Below are 17,269 nucleotides of genomic sequence, written 5' to 3'. Positions count from 1 at the left end.
CCAGTGTTAGAATTTTGAATTATTGAATGCTAGCTTACTTAATGGGAACACAAATTCAAGATAGAAAGCATTTCACCTATACTGCATTTCCTAATTTCAGTATACTAGCTATACCTTTTGCTAAGATGACCTTAAGCAGTTCTTTTTTTTTCCCTTCTTGATATTTACATCCAGCCAACATTTACCACACTTCAGATGCATTAATAAACCCCTAGCTCCTAACAGTGCCAGTGTTGGAAAAAATGAATGAAAAAAAATGACACCACTACCACTACTGATGATTGTTAACAATGTACATTTACCCTTGCAGAGCTGGGCAGGTGACTCAGTAGGTGTGTTATGAATCCTCATAACAAAAGCAAAGTATCACCCTCCTCATATTTTTAGGTCAGGAGCAGCTCCTCAAGTAAGGAGACCGGCTTTAAGGAGATACTTAAAATCAAATTGGAGAAAGTAGCTAGTAGAGGCTAAATGAACTTTATCATCACACAGGTCCTGTGTCACATCACAGCTCCTTTCTTGCCTGTGCAAGATGTTACCCCCAAATTGAAAGTACAGGTTGAAAAATAGTTGGCACACTGGTGCCCCATAGGAAGAAGAGTCAATAAAGGCATATGGGATCAAACTAGAATAGATCAAACCATAACCATAAGGTCTTAACATTTCCAGCTCCTCCAGCATGACTGAAATCAGCTCAGGAGCACAGCTGTCCACACGCAGTCACTCAGCCAAAGCTGAGTTGTTAGTACAGGTGAGAAATACTCAAGATGCCATATAGCCAGCAGCAGTACAAGCTCCTGCAGCACCTTGCAGAGTGTGCAGGTGTGTGTGCAGGGACATGGCCCCCTTCCCCTATTTTCCATTCAGGAGCCCTGGGGACCCCTTTGCTCACTTACTTTGGGACACCTCTCCTTCTCTGTCATCACTGCTGTGTCGCACACACTGCTCTGCTGTAGGAGTTCCTGGAGGAGCTTTTCTCTTGTGATGACAAAAACAAACAAAAAGCCCAGAATAAAGGGAGGATGTCAGGAGAGGGGGCGAGTTATCTCTGCTGAGCAGTATTTGGGCACCACCCAGCCAAGCAGCTGAGTCACAGCCCACACGCCTGGGCGCACCACAGCCAAGGGAGTGAGCAGCAGCATGAAGCACCCTGCCACCCGCCTGGAGGGCCAGGCATATCCTTTGTGTCTGTGTGTACGTATTGAAGAAGTAGATATTGGTGCGTGTGTATATTGCAAGACACTGCATTTGTTTATACAAATATACGAGGGCTGCTCTGAAATAAATCCCTCCTGTTTGTGATGTTGGCCCACCATGTCAGAAGCAGATGGTGGTAGGGCAGCAGAGGCTGAAACTTCCCACCAGTATTCTGTTACATTTTATCACCATGTGACAGATGGCAGCAGAGGGGCAGCCTGTCAAAATGGCGTTTGACATGGAAGATCATATGAACCAAAGGTGTGGCACTGAATGCAGAAAAAAAATGGCACCCATTGGCATTCATTAGCATTTGCTGAACATTTATGGAGACCAAAGAGTGGATGTGAGCACAGTGAGGTGGTGAGTAGTGCATTTCAGCAGCGGTGACAGCAATGTGATGGACAAACTGTGTTCCAGATGGCCATGCAGATTTTTACACGTGCAGCATGCTGGCTCTTGTTCATCACTGGTGAAAACGCACAGTGAATGGTGGTGAGTGTGTTGAAATATAGTGTTTTGTAGCTGAGAATTTCCTTGATCAAATGGTGTTATTGTGCTTTATACCCGCTGGAGTTTCCAAGGAAATGAATAGGAGGCGTTACTTTTGGAGTGGCCTACACAGTACACACAAGCATTGTGTCTTCTTGTAAACTACATTTTTTTTCTTCCACTCCGGCCCTTTCAAAGGAGAGCACGTGCTCTGCGTCCTTACAGAGGGCAGCAGAGAGCCGTACACACGGCGGTACGCACGCACACACCTACGAACGTATCCCTCAATGCACGCCTTTCTCACACCCTGTAACGACGTATCATATATTTACTCCTTTGAGTAAGGACAGAAACGGCATCAAAACGTAGTTGTTTTTACCCGCGTATGTTTACCCATAAATATTCCCCTCTGTGTACACGTACATACACACCCAGCCACAGCTGTGCCTATCAGCCCCCTCCATCATTAGCTATAACTTTTGCTTAGCCCTGAGGCAGCGCGGTTGGAACACGAGATACTTAAAGGCCCGTTCCAACCGAACAGCTCTAACCCCGAACCTTCCCACACGCGCCCGCCCACAGGCACGCACACCGTACGTTTACCGCACGCACCGCGCGGCACCGCCCACCCACCGGGAAGCTCGGCAGAACGGCGCGCTGAAGGGGCGGAGCTTCCCGCGGAAGCCAATCGGAGCGGCTGTCAGAGAGGGGCGCGGGGCGTGCCGGTGGATGGGGATAGGAGCGGTTACGGGGAGGGCGGGGCTAGCGCTGCCCGGAGCCCTTAGGCACCGCCCGGTTCCCCAAAGAAAGATGGCGGCTTGTTTACCTTCTGCCCCGACCCGGCCAATGGGCGCGCGCCTCCCCATGCCCGCCCGGCGGCGCGATCAGCTGAGGCCCCTCCCAAGATGGCGGCGGCGGTGCTTCGGTAGAGTCGGTGCCGCCGCAGCGCCCGCCCCGTCAGGTAACGCTAACGGAGGGATCTCCCGGCCGCTCCGCGCTGAGGAGGCGGGGGGCGGCGGGAGCGTCCCGCGGGGCTCTGTAGCGTTTAACGCCCCGTCGGCGCGGCGGGAGGCCCCGAGGGCTGGTGTCGGCTCCGTGTGAAGCGGAGACCTGGGGCCTCCCGGCATCGTTCCGCGTGTCCCCTGGCCAGGTGCCGGGAGGATGCATCCCTTCGGCAAGGAAGAAGCGGCCTCTCTGGAGCGGCTCTTCGGGTTCTTCTGTGAGTGCGTGCGAAGCGGGCGCTGGGAGCTGGCGCAGGCCTGCGTGCCACAGCTGGGCCGGTGGCGGGGCGACGGCCCCGGGAAGGTGGAGGCCATCCTGGAGGCGCTGGTGGCCTGTCCGCGGGCGGCCGGGTAAGGAGTGCCGCTCTGCGTCCGATGGCTGCTGACTGCGGGAGGCCGGCGGGACGTGGGGCGCAGTGCGGGCTTCTGCGCTGAGGCGTGTCGGATGTGTCCAGGCGTTTGGTTCATAGGAACGGTGCCTTTCCAGCGCTGCAGGGCGTGCTGCTATCCGGGGAGGGTTAAAGCTTTGTGTGGTCATACTTCACGTTAAGGTTTGTGCAACGGTAAATGTTCTGGGAAAGGCTGCTATGCTGTCTTTTTTCTTTCTGTTTTCTTTTCTTTTCTTAGTTCTTTTCTTAGTTCCTTTGACGGTGCTGGCTTTGAATACCAACTTTGAAATGTCTGTATAAGTGGAGCTTATGAAAAGCTGATACAAGTTAGAAGGTTTTTTGTTTGTTTGATCAGTATAGTAGGTTAACTTTAATTTGGACAGAGAGCTACGCTTGTGCTGTTGTGATGTAAGAGTTTGCTTCATTTGGGGGGATAGAACTAGACGGGACAGGAAATAGCAGCTTGACAAGCAGTCAGATTTCAGAGAAATCTGCTGAAGCACTGAAAGTGGGTTCTATAGCCTGAACTTTAGACCAGAAACACATTTCATTGTTTTGAAGAAGAGAACTATGGCAACAGAATTGGTTTCTCACAGACCCAAAAGCCGTTATTTGCACAGCAGAAATAATTGAGCAAGCGTGTAAATAATGTTAATGTTCTGTGTTCTCTGTATTCTTTTCCTGCTAGACTCCAAAAATTTAGTCATTATAAGGCATAAAGAAATGAAAATAAATAAATAAAAGTAACTGATTTCCACAATCTAAGGAAAGGGAATGTCGTTGTATAATCCGATATATCCATGTTTATTGCTTTTACAGATGTGAACAGAATTGCAGCCCATGGAGAGCTGCCTGGCTTTGGCTTCTTGTGCTGGAAAAATGGCTTGCAAGGAATCAGGTACAGAAGTTAGTTCTAGTTGTCTTCCAAATGTGGAATATTTTCCTTGTTACTTGTTTGTAACAGCAGGTTTTCCTGCTGTTCATGAAATCAGGCTTTCAGGGTAGCTGATCTTTTGGTTTTTCTTTTACCAAACTTCTCAAGAAACAGCTGTTAATCTTTGAAAGTGACTTTCTCTTCTGCACGTTGGAGATTAAAAACTAATGTTTTTTTTGTTGTTTCCTTGGGTAATAGAATTTTTTTTTTATCACCGAGTATTTCTGTAACCAGAAAGGCTTAAGTTTATCAAGCTCTGCATTTGTGTAGCACCTTTCTTACCTGAATGAAGAAATAGTTCAGGAATCAGATAATTCTTTATTAGCTTTTGATGCCATAGGAGTTTAACATGTGCTTCCTGTGTCACTCTTTTCAGAATGACAGATGTATCCTGCTTCATGAGTGAAAGAGAAACTAGTCTTTTTCCTTATTTGTCTTCGTTTTATTTGTATGCTGGGTACTGTGGTCATGTATGTGTGTGTTTGGTGGTGTGTGGGGTTTTTGTTTTTTTGTTTTTCCATTTTAAATTCACTTGTTCTTGACACTGCTAAAAGCTTTAAATTTCTTCACTATTTTAATGGAAGATGCCTTAAATTATTATTATTAAATATATTATTATTATTATATTATATTGTTATATTATTAATATAATATATAAAATATAATATTAAATATAATATTATATTGTAATTATAATTATATATTATAAATATAATAATTATTATAATTATAATAAAATATAGTATTATTATTATATTATAATATTAATTATATTATTATTATTATTATAATTATTAAATATTATAATTCCTGAGGAAGTGATATTTTGTCTCCTATTCCAGTGGAATCTACTGGTGCAGCAGCACGTTCTAGATGTGGAATAGTCTTCAGTTGAGAGTTAAGTTTCTTCAGAGAGATATTTGTCTGCCTTAAAAAGTTAATGAAATAGCTAAGATTCAGTTATGATAGTACAGATAAATAAAGCTTATGTTGGTTAATATTTTCCCCATTCTCTTTTATTGTTTCAGAAAACTGTACCTGTTGTTCTTCAGAGAGAAACAGAATTTTTATTGTTCTTGGAAGAATTGCAGAAAGATGTCTCTGAAGAAGTCCTCAAGGTGAGCTGCTTAGCGTATCTGGCTTCTTCTTGTTAGTTATGTGGATTGTGCAACCTTAACAGTTTTGTGTATATTTTCATCTAACCTCCAAGATTGTAGTAGATTGCTCGCTTGTCTGTATTGTTGCGCAGAAATATGATATTCATAAACTTCATCATTGTAATTTCTTTCAGGGGTGTAATAATAGATGGTTATCTTTTGAGCCAGCCAAAAGAAAATAAAAAATAAGGGCATTGCAGACTTGTCTTCTAGCGTTTTGCTAAGAGATAGAAGAGGGTAGCACATCTGCCATCCCGTAGGAGCTGCTGGTGTGAACTAAGACATTGATGTAAAATTATTTGTGAGCATATGACCAGTGAGTGTAGTGTAGTTGTGTGTTATAGGTTTAGTTATATTTTGTTATGTATTTAAGCATATCCACTCTTATAGGGAGACTGCTGGATGATGTAGACTCCAATTAGTGAATTAGCTAGTTAATTTCACGTTTCCAAATTGATTTATCTTCTTGCTTTCAAGTTTATCCTATTTGGATTAAAAAAAAAAATCATATCTGTGGAGTCCAGAAGGTGTAACCTTCTATTCTTTCCCTGTCAGGAGCTGTTTGAAGCATATGTGTGCACCCAGAACAGACGTGCTGCAGACACGAAAAGAAGAGATGGCTGCTCTCAGAGATTCAGTTTGGATGTTGTTTCTGCTCTCCGAAAACTTCTGTTACGAGCTCCACAGAGGGTACAGGTCCTGCTGGAGTTCTTCCAGGAGGATCAAGACACACACAGCCCTTCAAGCCAGCAGTACTGCTCTCTGCAAAACATCTTTGTTGAATTTCTTCGTGACTCCTTGAAATCTCTGCAGAGACTTCAGTGTGGTTCTGAGATTTCAGAGCTAGATCAACGAGAACTAGTAGATATAATTTATTCTGTTCTCAGTATGGTGACTTTTGAGGTGGAACACCAGGCTGATGAACTGCAACACCTATTCAGGGAGCTCTTGGATGTATGCTGGGCTGAGGGAAGCCCACTGAGGGAGGAGAAGCTACTAAGCTGTATGCTGAGGAAGCGGAGCCGTGGCCTGTTAAACCTATATAGCAGTGTTCTTGTAGATAAAACAAGAGAAAAATTTCTGGTATCAAAATCAGTAGGAAAAGGTTCGTTTTTCTTCTTTCTTTGTTGTGGTTTCTTGTTTAACAATCCTGTTTAGGCATTAAACAGACAAGGAATCAGGCAGTGCTCTTGCTGAGGTGCCTTAACTTACAAGCTGTGGAGTCCTGTAAAAGATGATGCTAAAATGACTTAAAGCAAGGATCTGACATAGGAATACTGGTTCTCTTCCTACATTTCTGCAATCTGTACAGCTCTTCTGTCTGAGCATTTCCTTTACCACCCCATACTGTGCTCCATTTTAATTTCTTGAGTGTTTCTCTGCTGAAGTTCTTTCTTGGGGGAGACGGGAAATTGCTTGTAGAAAATTGGCATTCCATGTGTATGTAAAATTCTTACTGGTTCAATTCCAGCTCGTGGTGAACAGTGTTGGAGGATGTTTTATTTCAGGCCAATTAGTTTTCTTTCAATAATAGAGATTGCTGAAGGAAAGTTCAGGCTGGTATGGTGTGACAGATTGGCATTGTCTGGTAATAACTACAGGTAGGGCTTCCTTGTAGGACAGAGAAATAGATATGTGATCCCCTTCCTTCTTAGTGGAAGCATTTGAATTTTCACTTTGCGCAGATCTAAGACAAGGCTTTGCTAGGCCCTGCGAGCAGCACAGTGTCTCAGGACAGAAGTGGGAATTCATGCATGATATAGATAAGGAGAAAGAAATGCATTATGACCTGAGCTAATGCGAGCAACCTGTGTGCTGTACAGGCTTCTGCTATGTTCTCAACTGTCCAATATCCTGTTTTCCTATCCGTCCTATTTCTTGTTTACCATACTACTTCTTTCCTTGGTTTTCTCGTGATCCAGTAACAGCATCTGAGCATCTTAACAGTTAACATATAACAGCATTCAAGGAAATGTTGAAGGTTCATCAGTTTAAATTAGCAGCAACTATGCTTCATTTAAAGATACTGCTCTATCTGTACTGGAAGGTAATCCTGTGATATTTTTTAGGATCGTCTGAGCAGCTGGATGCAGAGCGAACCATGATGAATTTGTTTTCAGATCACAGAGAGGCTTCTTCATGGAAGACAGTGTATTTCTACTGCTTGAGCAGTAGCAAGCACTTTCTGGAACAGATTCTGGTATGACCAAAAACACATTTAGGGAGAACCCCAGTGGCAACTTAAGTCAGTCCTTGTATCTGGTGTTGCCCAGAAGAGTTTTTTCAAATGGTGTTTATTAGGATTCACAACTTTATAAGAACACAGAGGTGACTGATGATAACTCCCTTACTTCTAGCTGTGTGATGAACTCAAAGCCTTCAATGAGATTTTTGGAAAAGCACTTCTGCATGAGATCAAATCTTAGATCTTCAGATTTTAACAAGTCACATTTTGCATTTTTGTTTGTTATGCCTGTTGATTTACTCTGTGGCCTGGGTCTGGTTGGTTAGCTTTTCTGATGCTGGTAGCTGGGGCGGTGAAACTCAGGAGTTGGCAAGGTAAAACTTTGTGTTTTAAAGAGCGTTAAGTTCTGGCAAAAGATGCTGTGGTAAGATTTAAGTTATTTGAGCATATTTACATTGAAGCAATAGCATCCGGGTTGGTGATAACTGTTCGAATGTAGATTTAAGTTTTTTGACTTGAATGTAGTTGTATTTCTAGATGGCCTGCTCACTCAAGTTTCTTACGTGGTGCTCTTGACAGAGACATAATCCACAGAAAGCAAGCATTTGAAATGATGTTTTTTTTTCCTCCAGTTTTATGGAAAAGTAACTTGATGGCTTGTGAAATACAACTTCAGGAAAGTTTCAGGTGCAGAGCTTCTCTATTTTAGTGAAGATAATGTTGAAACGGCTTCTTACTTACATAACCCATTAAGTATTATGAATCTTTGCATCTTGGAAAGATAAATGCTTCTTCCTTTTGTTTTCTAGGTGACAGCATTAGCTTTGCTGAAAAGAGAAGACTTCTCAGGCCTGAGCAGCTTACTGAGGAGAGAATTCAGTCCTCTCAGCCGCCTCTTGGTGTTGCTAGGATGGACTCACTGTCAAAGCTTGGAATCAGCAAAAACATTGCTGTGGACTCTTCACAAAACTCAGGTAGTCAACAGAAAGCAAGGGACAGTGTCCCAGTCTGAATCCAATGAATTCAGTTTGTATTCTTAGGTTGTTAGTTGAATTTCTGTGTTTGTTTGTTTTTAAATTTTCCTGTAATTTGAAAGAAAAATTTACAACCTCAAATTGTGAGAATCTGAATTGCAGATTTTCTTTAAACAAAGCAAAATAAAGAGTTTCCAATCTTTCTCAAAAAGATGCTACAGTTGTGTTAGGTAATGCAGTTGGATGCTTTTCTTGTTACTCCTTAGCTGTGATAGGTGTATGATTGTGCAGGTGACTATGAAAGTTTATCTTACAGAAGCTGTTCAGCCCTTTGCTGTTAACATAAGAGGAAGACAGATGGTGACAGTTGTTGTCTAGTTTTGAGAAGAGCCAGAGGACGTTTGATCAGTGTCATTTAATCTAGTAAACAGTTTCTGGATGGAGACTGATTGTAGTCGGAAGTAAAGTGAGATCTAACCTGTAACAAGGGAGCTTGGAAATTTCCCATACCCCTTCTCAAAATAAGGGAAAATCACTCACTGGATCTGTGACTGAAATCACCTCTTCGTTTGATAGTCTTCCTCTTTGATGAAGACTGACAGTCCTAAATCTGAGGATGTGGTGCTGTTCAGGTGATGTTTGCTTTGCAGACAAGTGGCTTGAATGACAGAGGTGATGGAACAGGAGCCCTGCAATGCTGGATCTTAGGGGCAGGTCTAGTATGATACTGCCTCAAGGAGGTTACAATCTAACATGTATTCAGTAGCCTCTGAAAAATGGATGCCTTGAATCTGGTTTTAACAGGCAGGCATCTGCAGTAGAAGAGCATGTGGAAAAGGAGAGTGTGCGCTATGTAATTAATTCTAGAGGTCAAAGCATTAGTTTTGTTTTTAAAAGCTAACCTTGAAAAGCAGTGAATTCATGTTTGCATGGTCTGTAAGTGAATTGTGTGGAGGCTGATGGATTTTAATGTTCCTTCAGAGTAGCTCTTTTTTTGCTGCCTTTGTAATAAAACTGGCAATTTTCTGCACTTGAAAGCTACCCCTGGGTAGAAGTCTTATGAACCCTCATATGTGACACGAGCTTGTTCCTGCGGTTGAATTAGAGGATTTGTTGTAAAGGGATTCTTTTGTTTGTCTTTCCATTTAGGATTTGTGCAATGATTCAGTACTAAAAGATTTCTGTGATGGGCTCTGGGCTCAAGTGGAAGTTCTTGAATGGTGCATACAGCAAAACAGGTGAAGTAGAAGAACTTTTTCCAAACTGTCTTGCTAAAGCTGCCTGCCTGTTAGTCACTGTTATGTACAGGTAGAAATTGCGCTCTCTTTTGTGAATACTGGCTGCTCATCTCCTGGTATCTGCATAAGCCAAGCTTAAGAAAATACTCTGTGGGCGCTACTTACGTTATTTGTTTAACTTCCTAACTGCTGTAATTGGGTTGAATGCAAATTAGAGGGGGAAGTGTATCTTTAAACATGGTAGAAGGAAAGACCTAAATGTATGTCATCTCTTTGTTTGTTTTCTCTTGCAGTATTACTATCCCAAGAAAGGTTCTCTTGCAACACTTGCACAGTCTAGATTGCCATACTGCGATATACTCTCTTCACCATCTCACTAATCTTCTGACTCTAAATGAAGAGGATGTTATTGAGCTGCTTCAGAAAGTTCCTCCTAGAGACCGACAGTTGCAGGGTAAATGAGTAGAATAGAGACAAATCAGGAAAACCCCTGGTCCTGCTCAGTATTTCTGCCAGGAAGAGTCTGTTCTTATGACCGATTTCTGTAAATGAGGAAGATGTTATTTATTGATTCTTTTGGAGAATAAAACTAGAGATCATGTGGAAATTAGGTTAGAGTCCTTTAGGAGACTAAACTGTCTCCTGGGAAGGAGCTGTGAGGTCTCTTTAATCTCACAAGGACACACCTTTGTACAAGTTTTTTGAAGGCAGTAGGATTTTGCACGTGCTTGGAAATTTACATGCACTTTTTACTTCTTGTTTCAGAAAAACTGTATAATGGTCTTCCTCTTTTGTTGCTTGAAGCGGAGTGAATTCTGAAACTATTTTTTTTATTCACTGTTGCTTACATGTTGTATAACAAACGTGGCTTGAATTATGTGTTTTGAATTTCAGCTATCTCTGCACTCAATTTAAAACCAAAGGACAAAACCATATGAAATTGGCAGTGTCTCATGCTGTAACATCTTCACTTGTAGAAGATATGAAATATTGTTGGTTTTTTTTTTCCTCCTTTTACAATTAAATCTTACTAAATTTAAGATTTACCTATTTGCCTTCAGGCTGCCTTTATGTCCCTCTTTCCTCTATTCTATCATTGTCCCACGTCCCAGTTTGGTGCCTAGAATTACCTGATACTGCTGGTTATGTCAGTTCACTTAGAAGTGACTGTCCTTACACACTTGTTTGTGTGCAGCTTGTGTCCAGTTTTGACCACTGTAACTTTAATACTGTTTTCTGACAGGGCCTCTTAACAATGGTACAGAGGCTCAGTCTTTCCAAGTATACCAGAAACTAAGAAATTGCAACATTTTGTTTGTTCCTTCTTTGCACATTTATGAATTCGCCCCAGTTTCAACACCAGTTACATGGAGAGCTCTCAGTGATGGAGCTTTTGATGATTGCTATCCAATATCATGTTATTAAGATGTCAACTTCCAGTCCTGTATTTATTGACCTTGTTAATGTTGCCATGACTGTTATCCTGAATAAGTCTTAAAAACAAACAAACAAACAAAAAACCCCGAAGAAAACAACCTTCATGATTGAGACCTCTATATAGACTCCATATCCAGAGTTCTTGCTTTTTGAAAATAATTGTTTTGGTCAGTGTTAATAATAGATTGTTAATCACTGGTAACATTTCAATTATTTTCTCTTTGACTTCTGTTATATATCCTTCAAAGTCAGGAAGAGGCAGTCCTGTCAGTCCTGTCTTCTGGGAGCTGCGTGACTGTAGCAAATGAACTCTAGCTGTAGTTTTTCTTCTTTCAGATCCCCTTAATTTGCGGAACTAGTTAATGAAGGCAAAATTTCAGTATTCAAAATTTACAGTACGCAGTTTTACAGAAACTCCTTTAAAATAATGTTTTGAATTTTTAAGAGAGGATTAGAGTTAATAAAGTTCTAAGTTCTGATTTTATAATGTTAACAGGCATTTTTCTCTCCTCATCCTACTCTCTTCCCCTTCTTCCTTCTGTTGCTGACACATCTGTCAGCTGCAGTAGTGAAACTGAAATAGCAGTAGTGGTTGACAGTTGGAAGGTGCCCTTCAGATCAGTGCATTACTAGTTTGTGTGTCATCAGTCTCGGTAACAAAGAATTCCCGATGTGTGAAAGAATTCAACAGTAAGGTATTAATGTTTCTAGGGTAGGAAAGTCAAATGCTTATGGTTATAGGTTGTTTTTTCAGTACTGATGCAAGGAAAAGGGTTGGTGTAGATGCAGATACTAACACAGGTACTCTCCATCTGAGTCTTTCTATGAGCATATGTGGAAAGCAAAACTAAACTTCATTAGATTACCACTGTATATCTTACAGTGACTCTGGCTAGCATCTTGCTTGTCATTGCACTGTATTTATCAGACCTCTGTCTCCACATGCCTGAAGTTCTCTTAACACAGTGGTGTTGAGAGCTTTTCAGGTGCTATATAGCAGTGGAGATCTGGTGCACTGTAGTGGTACTCTGTGTGAATTCTGAGAAGGATTCATGCTTGAGTGTTTTCTCATTTGTCTGTTGCTGATGCTACTGTTTTCAGCAGTACTGCTGCTGTTCAGAATTGCATTGATAGAGAATAGTGGGTTTTCAACTGTATCAGCTCTCAGGGCTGTGTTTTGGCTGTTCTGCAGTTTTTGGGAGAGTTCGGGCTGGTGTTGTTTTTCTTTGAAACCGTGTCTGAACCTTGTGGAGGACAGTACCAGAACACTTTCTAGGTAGTGCTCTTCAGTCTCAGCATTTGGATGGACACCTTACCAGTGGATGGAACCAGTCTCTGTTTAAAATGCTTTGTGAGTGCTTTCTCTGCATGACAGTAGGCAATGGCAATCTACCCCTTGTATAAGAATGGAAAACAGTGGATTCCAACACTAATTTATTGCTGATTTTTTTGTTTTCCATTTTTCACTTTTGCATAGTAGTTTAATAACTCATTTAAAACTTATAACAGAATATATGACTGTACATTTCCTTCCTATTTGAAGGAGATGCTGACAGTACTTTTGAGTAACTGCAGCAGAATATCAGAGTTGTAAAGGGACCATGTCTCTGGCATGTGACAATGATACCTCCTTCCCTTTGAAAATAGCAAAAGGGGAAGGAGTGAGAGTAGTACTTTAAGCTGCTCTAAGTCTCACTCAAACTGTGGGACTGTACTTTCTGTTGCAGATCACATGCGGTAAATGTGACCGGTGGATAGAATCAAAAGGCAGCATTTATTAGTACAAATCTGTAGAAGTGGTGATGTTCCAATCTCACAAGTCATAGCCAGTCTACACTGTCTTCTGTGTTGTCTCTCTACTTACCTATTGTGTGATAGAGTATGAAACTATAAGATGTTGGAACAATGTGTTGTAAATGCAAAAGTGCAGCTTAACCACTTTTCTCTAGTGAGACTTTTCCTGAGAAGACTTTGATCGTTCTTGCTGTAGCCATATCTTGTAACACAAACTTGCAGAATATATTATTTTAAAATGCTGTGAGGTAACAGTGAGGTAGAGCAAAGCTGGCAGGGAGGTGACACTGGAGGAGAAGTTCGTTATAGAGAGTGGTGAGGTGCTGGAACAGGCTGCCCAGAGAGTTTGTGGACGTCCCATCCCTGGAGATGTTCAAGGCCAGATTGGATGGGGCCCTGGGCAACCTGGTCTAGTATTAAATGGGGAGGTTGGTGGCCCTGCCTGTGGCAGGGGGGTTAGAGATTCATGATCCTTGAGGTCCCTTTCAACCCTGGCCATTCTGTGAGAAAGACCAGAAAGTGTGGGAACTGCAAAAGACAATTCACTTTTTTTTTTTTTTTTTTTTTTTTTTTTCCAGAGCTTGCTACCCTCTCACCAACCTTGTTTTCTTCCACAGCAGCACCACTCCCTAATGCTCTCAGCCAGCAACGCAGTCTGGTGCTGTTCAGAGCATTTTGTGCCATGAAGTATGCTATCTATGCTCTCTGTGTGAATTCCCATAAGCATTCCAAGTGCAAAGATTGCATACGCAGCCTTCTTTGTGATATCCCTGAAGAAACAGCTTCTGGAGATCCAGCAGGTGAACTGGCTTGCTTTCTCAGTTTCAGTAGCTTATACTTTTGCATTTGTTGAGCTCTGAATTATCATGTAATTGTACACACAGTATGTATTCAGTGGGCTGTGCGTGTTTTGCAGACGCGTATGATGGCACTTCTGAGAGATCCTGTTACCTTTAGTAATGATGGATATGGATAGAACAAGGATCTGTCTTGTTGTAAAGCATTTATTAGATCAAAATATAGCGCAGAAAGGAAATAATGGAATGTTTGTGGCAGGGATGCTTTCCTAAGAGCTCACAATTTCCAGGAAATCCCAGTTTCCTAAAATCTGGGATTTTTTTTATTATGACTAGAGTGCCTGTAATCTGAGTTTGCACATTGTTGCACAGGGTGATGATTGATGCTGCTGAGAGGAAAGAGGGAAGTCACTGTTTTGCATTTAAAAAGATAAACATATGTACTTGATGTGTGAAGAAATGATCACCCCTGAGCTACTGGGAGAGTTGTCTTGGGGATTTCCTTAGAGATATGGGAGGAAAGAACTCCTGGAAAACATTGTAAGTGATCTTTATTTTTGTTTTTGCATGTACAGATTGCTCTCCTGTCTTTTCTCAATATCTTGTGAAGTGTCACCAGTTCTTAAGGAGCATTCCTGTCCCGCTGCGCCTGGAGGTTCTGGAGAACATCTTCTCCTTGCTTTTTGTTTCCTACAGTGACCTCCACAGTGACAATCTTCTACCTGAGGACTATGCAGAGGATGATGATCTTGACAAAAAGAGTTCTGCTGTGAGTGTAGAAGGCAGTGCCAGTCGGCGGTCTTCTGCATCAGAAAGTCCACAGCACCTAATAAAGGCTGGAAAGAAGTTAGAGAAGTATCCGTTAGCTGCTCGAACAGATCACTTGGACGCTCAAAATCTTCCTGACTTGGAGCAGTGTGGCAAAAGCTGTGAATCCTCTAGGCTAAGCTACCCAGATTTGAAACACTTCACCAGCAGTGTCACTGGATTTTTAGTGGATGACGTGGCCATGGATGCCTTCCTCTCATTGCTCCTCAACCATCTGGAAGAAATTCAGAGTTCTCTCCCATGGGACTCCAGTAATGTTCTTCGTGAAGAGCTGGAGCTTGTTGAGTGCTTGAACCTTTCTGCAAGCAGAGATGGCTTTGGAAGTCGTGTATTACAGTTCTCCAAATACCTTTCTGAAGCTCACTGGCGTTACAAGGTAGTGATGAGCAACAGAAATGCAGGTAGGCTTTGTGTTTGGCACTTTCTGGTATATGAACACTGTTCAGTTACAGCTCTTCAGGCAATGCCCTTGAGACTAAGTTCCCTGAGCATCTTGGTGAAGGAGAGTGCATTTTGGCAGGTATTAGGAGAGTGACCTAGTTAGAGATCACCTGGTTCCTGCACCATTCTCTTAAGAGAATTCTCTATTTTAATCAGAAAGTTCAGATTTTCATTTCCCTCTCCCCCCCCTCAACCCCCCCAATTCCTGTCAGATTTTTGCCTGAATCGGAGTGTTGCTTATTGCATATCTTAGACTGTGCAAAGTCTGGGCAGTATGGACCTCAAATGGTCCAAGCACACAAGTGTGGTTGTTGGAAGGAAAGGGCAGTTATATTTTGGAAATCTGTTTGAAGTGCTTGGGCACAAGTCTGGCACTGATTTCAGCTGCGTAAGATTGTGTTCTGTAATCACAGCTGTTTGATTGCAATTAGACCACCTCAACCCTGTTGATAGCAGTTGCTTCACAACAGTGCTACTGAAGCAGGGCTGCTGGTGTCTGCTGGTTTTTACTGCACTGTTAGGGAAGGATATTCTGTTAGTGTTTCCAGCATGGAGTTTAAAATGCATAATATGCAGATTTTTTTTCTGCAGAGATGAAAGCTGGTAAGGAAATCCTGGTGTGTGTTATGCTACTGCTTTGCTTTCCTGGGAGCAGCTTTCTTTGGAATAACTGTGTTCAAATCTTAATAGCAAATCTAACTATTTCTTTTGCTATTTCTTTTCTTTTTTTTTTTTTTTTTTTTGCCTTGTTTCTAGCTGCTTGCGTGCTTGGATAATACCTATTTTTCTGTATAGTTGCACTCATTTGGAGTGTATGGAAGGTACAGTTTGTTCCAAGCAACATCAAATGCATACATTTGGAAAAAATGCATGCGTTGTTGAATTGCATCAAAATTGCTTCAAGCTACTGATTTCAACTCTACAGCAGAAGAGCTCTTTAGCTGACGCCAACTGTGTTTCCTTTATTTGGAGATCTGCTACCATAGCTCTACCGGTGTAGATGTGCTGATAGATTCCTCAAGGTAGACAATCACTGTGATAGTGGGCTGCCTAGCTATTTGGTAATTATTTGTTTAAATGTCTCTTTTACAGAACATCAGCCTGCAGTTTCTCGGAGATGCAGCTCTTTAGTTAGGTGCACCAGTTTTAGGAAACGAGGTAGATCTCAAAGATACAGAACAGGTGAGTTGAAAAATGGCTTGGAGAGGGTCTCTGAAACGTGCTGTGCTGAGTTCACAGCTGAATGCAATTAGATTTAATGGACTAAAACCAGAGAACTAGATTTGTTTTTTCAACTAGTTTTCCAGCTAGTTTCAAGTGTCTTAGTCCAGTTCCACTTGGGTTGAGGCTATTTCCCTAAAGCTCACCTGCAGAAATAAAAGATCATTTATTTTAAATTCAGCTAAGGAAGTAAATTCTTTAACATGTATTCTGATTAGGGGTGGGGGAAGAACCGTACAACTTCTTTCCTCCTATAAGAATTCTTTCTTTCCTCCATTATATCCGATGACTGCTATATTTTCGTTCATATCAAATTAGTATTTAGTCTGTGAATTCATGGTACCTTTGTGACTTACATTGACAGCCATAAGATAAAATTTTCTGTTTAGACCTGAAAAGGTAAGCCTGGTTTTGGTTTAAGACATAGCTGATAATTTATCACTGATGGGGCTACACCACCTTACTATCTCTTGCCTAGTGTTTACTTTTTGTTAGTAGGCATTTTGGTTTTTTTTTTTTTTTTTTTTTTTTTTTACATTAAACGTGGGTAGTCAGAGACATCTCATTTGTGAAATAATTTTGAAGATCTTTTGCAGTTGCTTGCCTGTTATCTGCAATACATTTTAAGTACCTTTTCTAGAAAAAGTGTGTTTCACATTCTTGTTTTGATTTGCTTTTATTTTAGATGGGAAAGAGGAAACTTCCAGTCCATCGTGGGAAAGTACGAGTAGTGAGCTAAGTGCCAGTACCTCAGGTATTAAGCCACAAAAGTGGTATTTCTTTGTCTTGCCAGTGTGCCACGATGAAATACTTGTCTGACTGATTAATGTAAATTACTTCTCTGTACAGGACAGAGTTAGAACTGTTCAATGTCAGGATTTCCATTTTTGGATGACATTTTTTTTTTTTCTAATTAGAATAATATGCATCTCCTCTTCTAGAATAAGAAAATAGCATTTTTTTTCTGGGTATGTTTGGCTTGCAGGAAACTATGTTCTGCCCAAACAGTGAAATCTTCGGAGAATCTTCAACAAGGAGCTTATGTTACCCTCTTTACCTTAAAATTTCTGTGTGATTCTGCTCCTGTGTTTCTGTTTTAAATATGTATAGTGCTGCTATCTGGTAGCTGGCTGCTAACTAGTGAAATGTTTTGTTTTTCTATAATGGTGTACTGATTCATTCTC

General features: G+C 41.5%; 2 protein-coding genes across 8 annotated transcripts in view; one reads left to right on the top strand and one right to left on the bottom strand.

The window, feature by feature from the left end:
* Positions 1-1,029, bottom strand: part of LOC122177621 (galectin-related protein A-like) — a 3,819-nt gene extending 2,790 nt beyond the window's left edge. The window contains exon 1 of the mRNA XM_042867202.1: positions 897-1,029. Coding sequence (XP_042723136.1) covers positions 897-923 — 27 coding nt within the window. The 5' untranslated portion in view covers positions 924-1,029. The remainder of the gene's footprint in view (positions 1-896) is intronic.
* Positions 1,030-2,634: 1,605 nt separating this feature from the next.
* ZFYVE26 (zinc finger FYVE-type containing 26) overlaps positions 2,635-17,269 on the top strand; it is a 48,914-nt gene continuing 34,279 nt past the window's right edge. For 3 of the 7 annotated variants that reach the window (XM_042865793.1, XM_042864151.1, XM_042868946.1), the window contains exons 1-12: positions 2,766-3,041; positions 3,899-3,977; positions 5,042-5,131; positions 5,726-6,275; positions 7,240-7,370; positions 8,165-8,329; positions 9,479-9,567; positions 9,861-10,021; positions 13,377-13,598; positions 14,171-14,824; positions 15,957-16,046; positions 16,771-16,839. In XM_042865793.1, the coding sequence (XP_042721727.1) occupies positions 2,851-3,041; positions 3,899-3,977; positions 5,042-5,131; positions 5,726-6,275; positions 7,240-7,370; positions 8,165-8,329; positions 9,479-9,567; positions 9,861-10,021; positions 13,377-13,598; positions 14,171-14,824; positions 15,957-16,046; positions 16,771-16,839 (2,491 nt within the window). In that variant the 5' untranslated portion in view covers positions 2,766-2,850. Of the gene's footprint in view, positions 2,651-2,765; positions 3,042-3,898; positions 3,978-4,871; positions 4,911-5,041; positions 5,132-5,725; positions 6,276-7,239; positions 7,371-8,164; positions 8,330-9,478; positions 9,568-9,860; positions 10,022-13,376; positions 13,599-14,170; positions 14,825-15,956; positions 16,047-16,770; positions 16,840-17,269 lie in introns of those variants that run through there. The other 4 variants (XM_042864952.1, XM_042867384.1, XM_042866558.1 and 1 more) reach the window with 4 other exon arrangements.

Source organism: Lagopus leucura, unplaced genomic scaffold (assembly GCF_019238085.1).
Source record: "Lagopus leucura isolate 7727_CA_CO unplaced genomic scaffold, USGS_WTPT01 Super-Scaffold_1, whole genome shotgun sequence".
NCBI lineage: Eukaryota > Metazoa > Chordata > Aves > Galliformes > Phasianidae > Lagopus > Lagopus leucura.
Note: the sequence above shows the minus strand (reverse complement) of the source record. Positions and strands in the feature narration are given on the sequence as shown.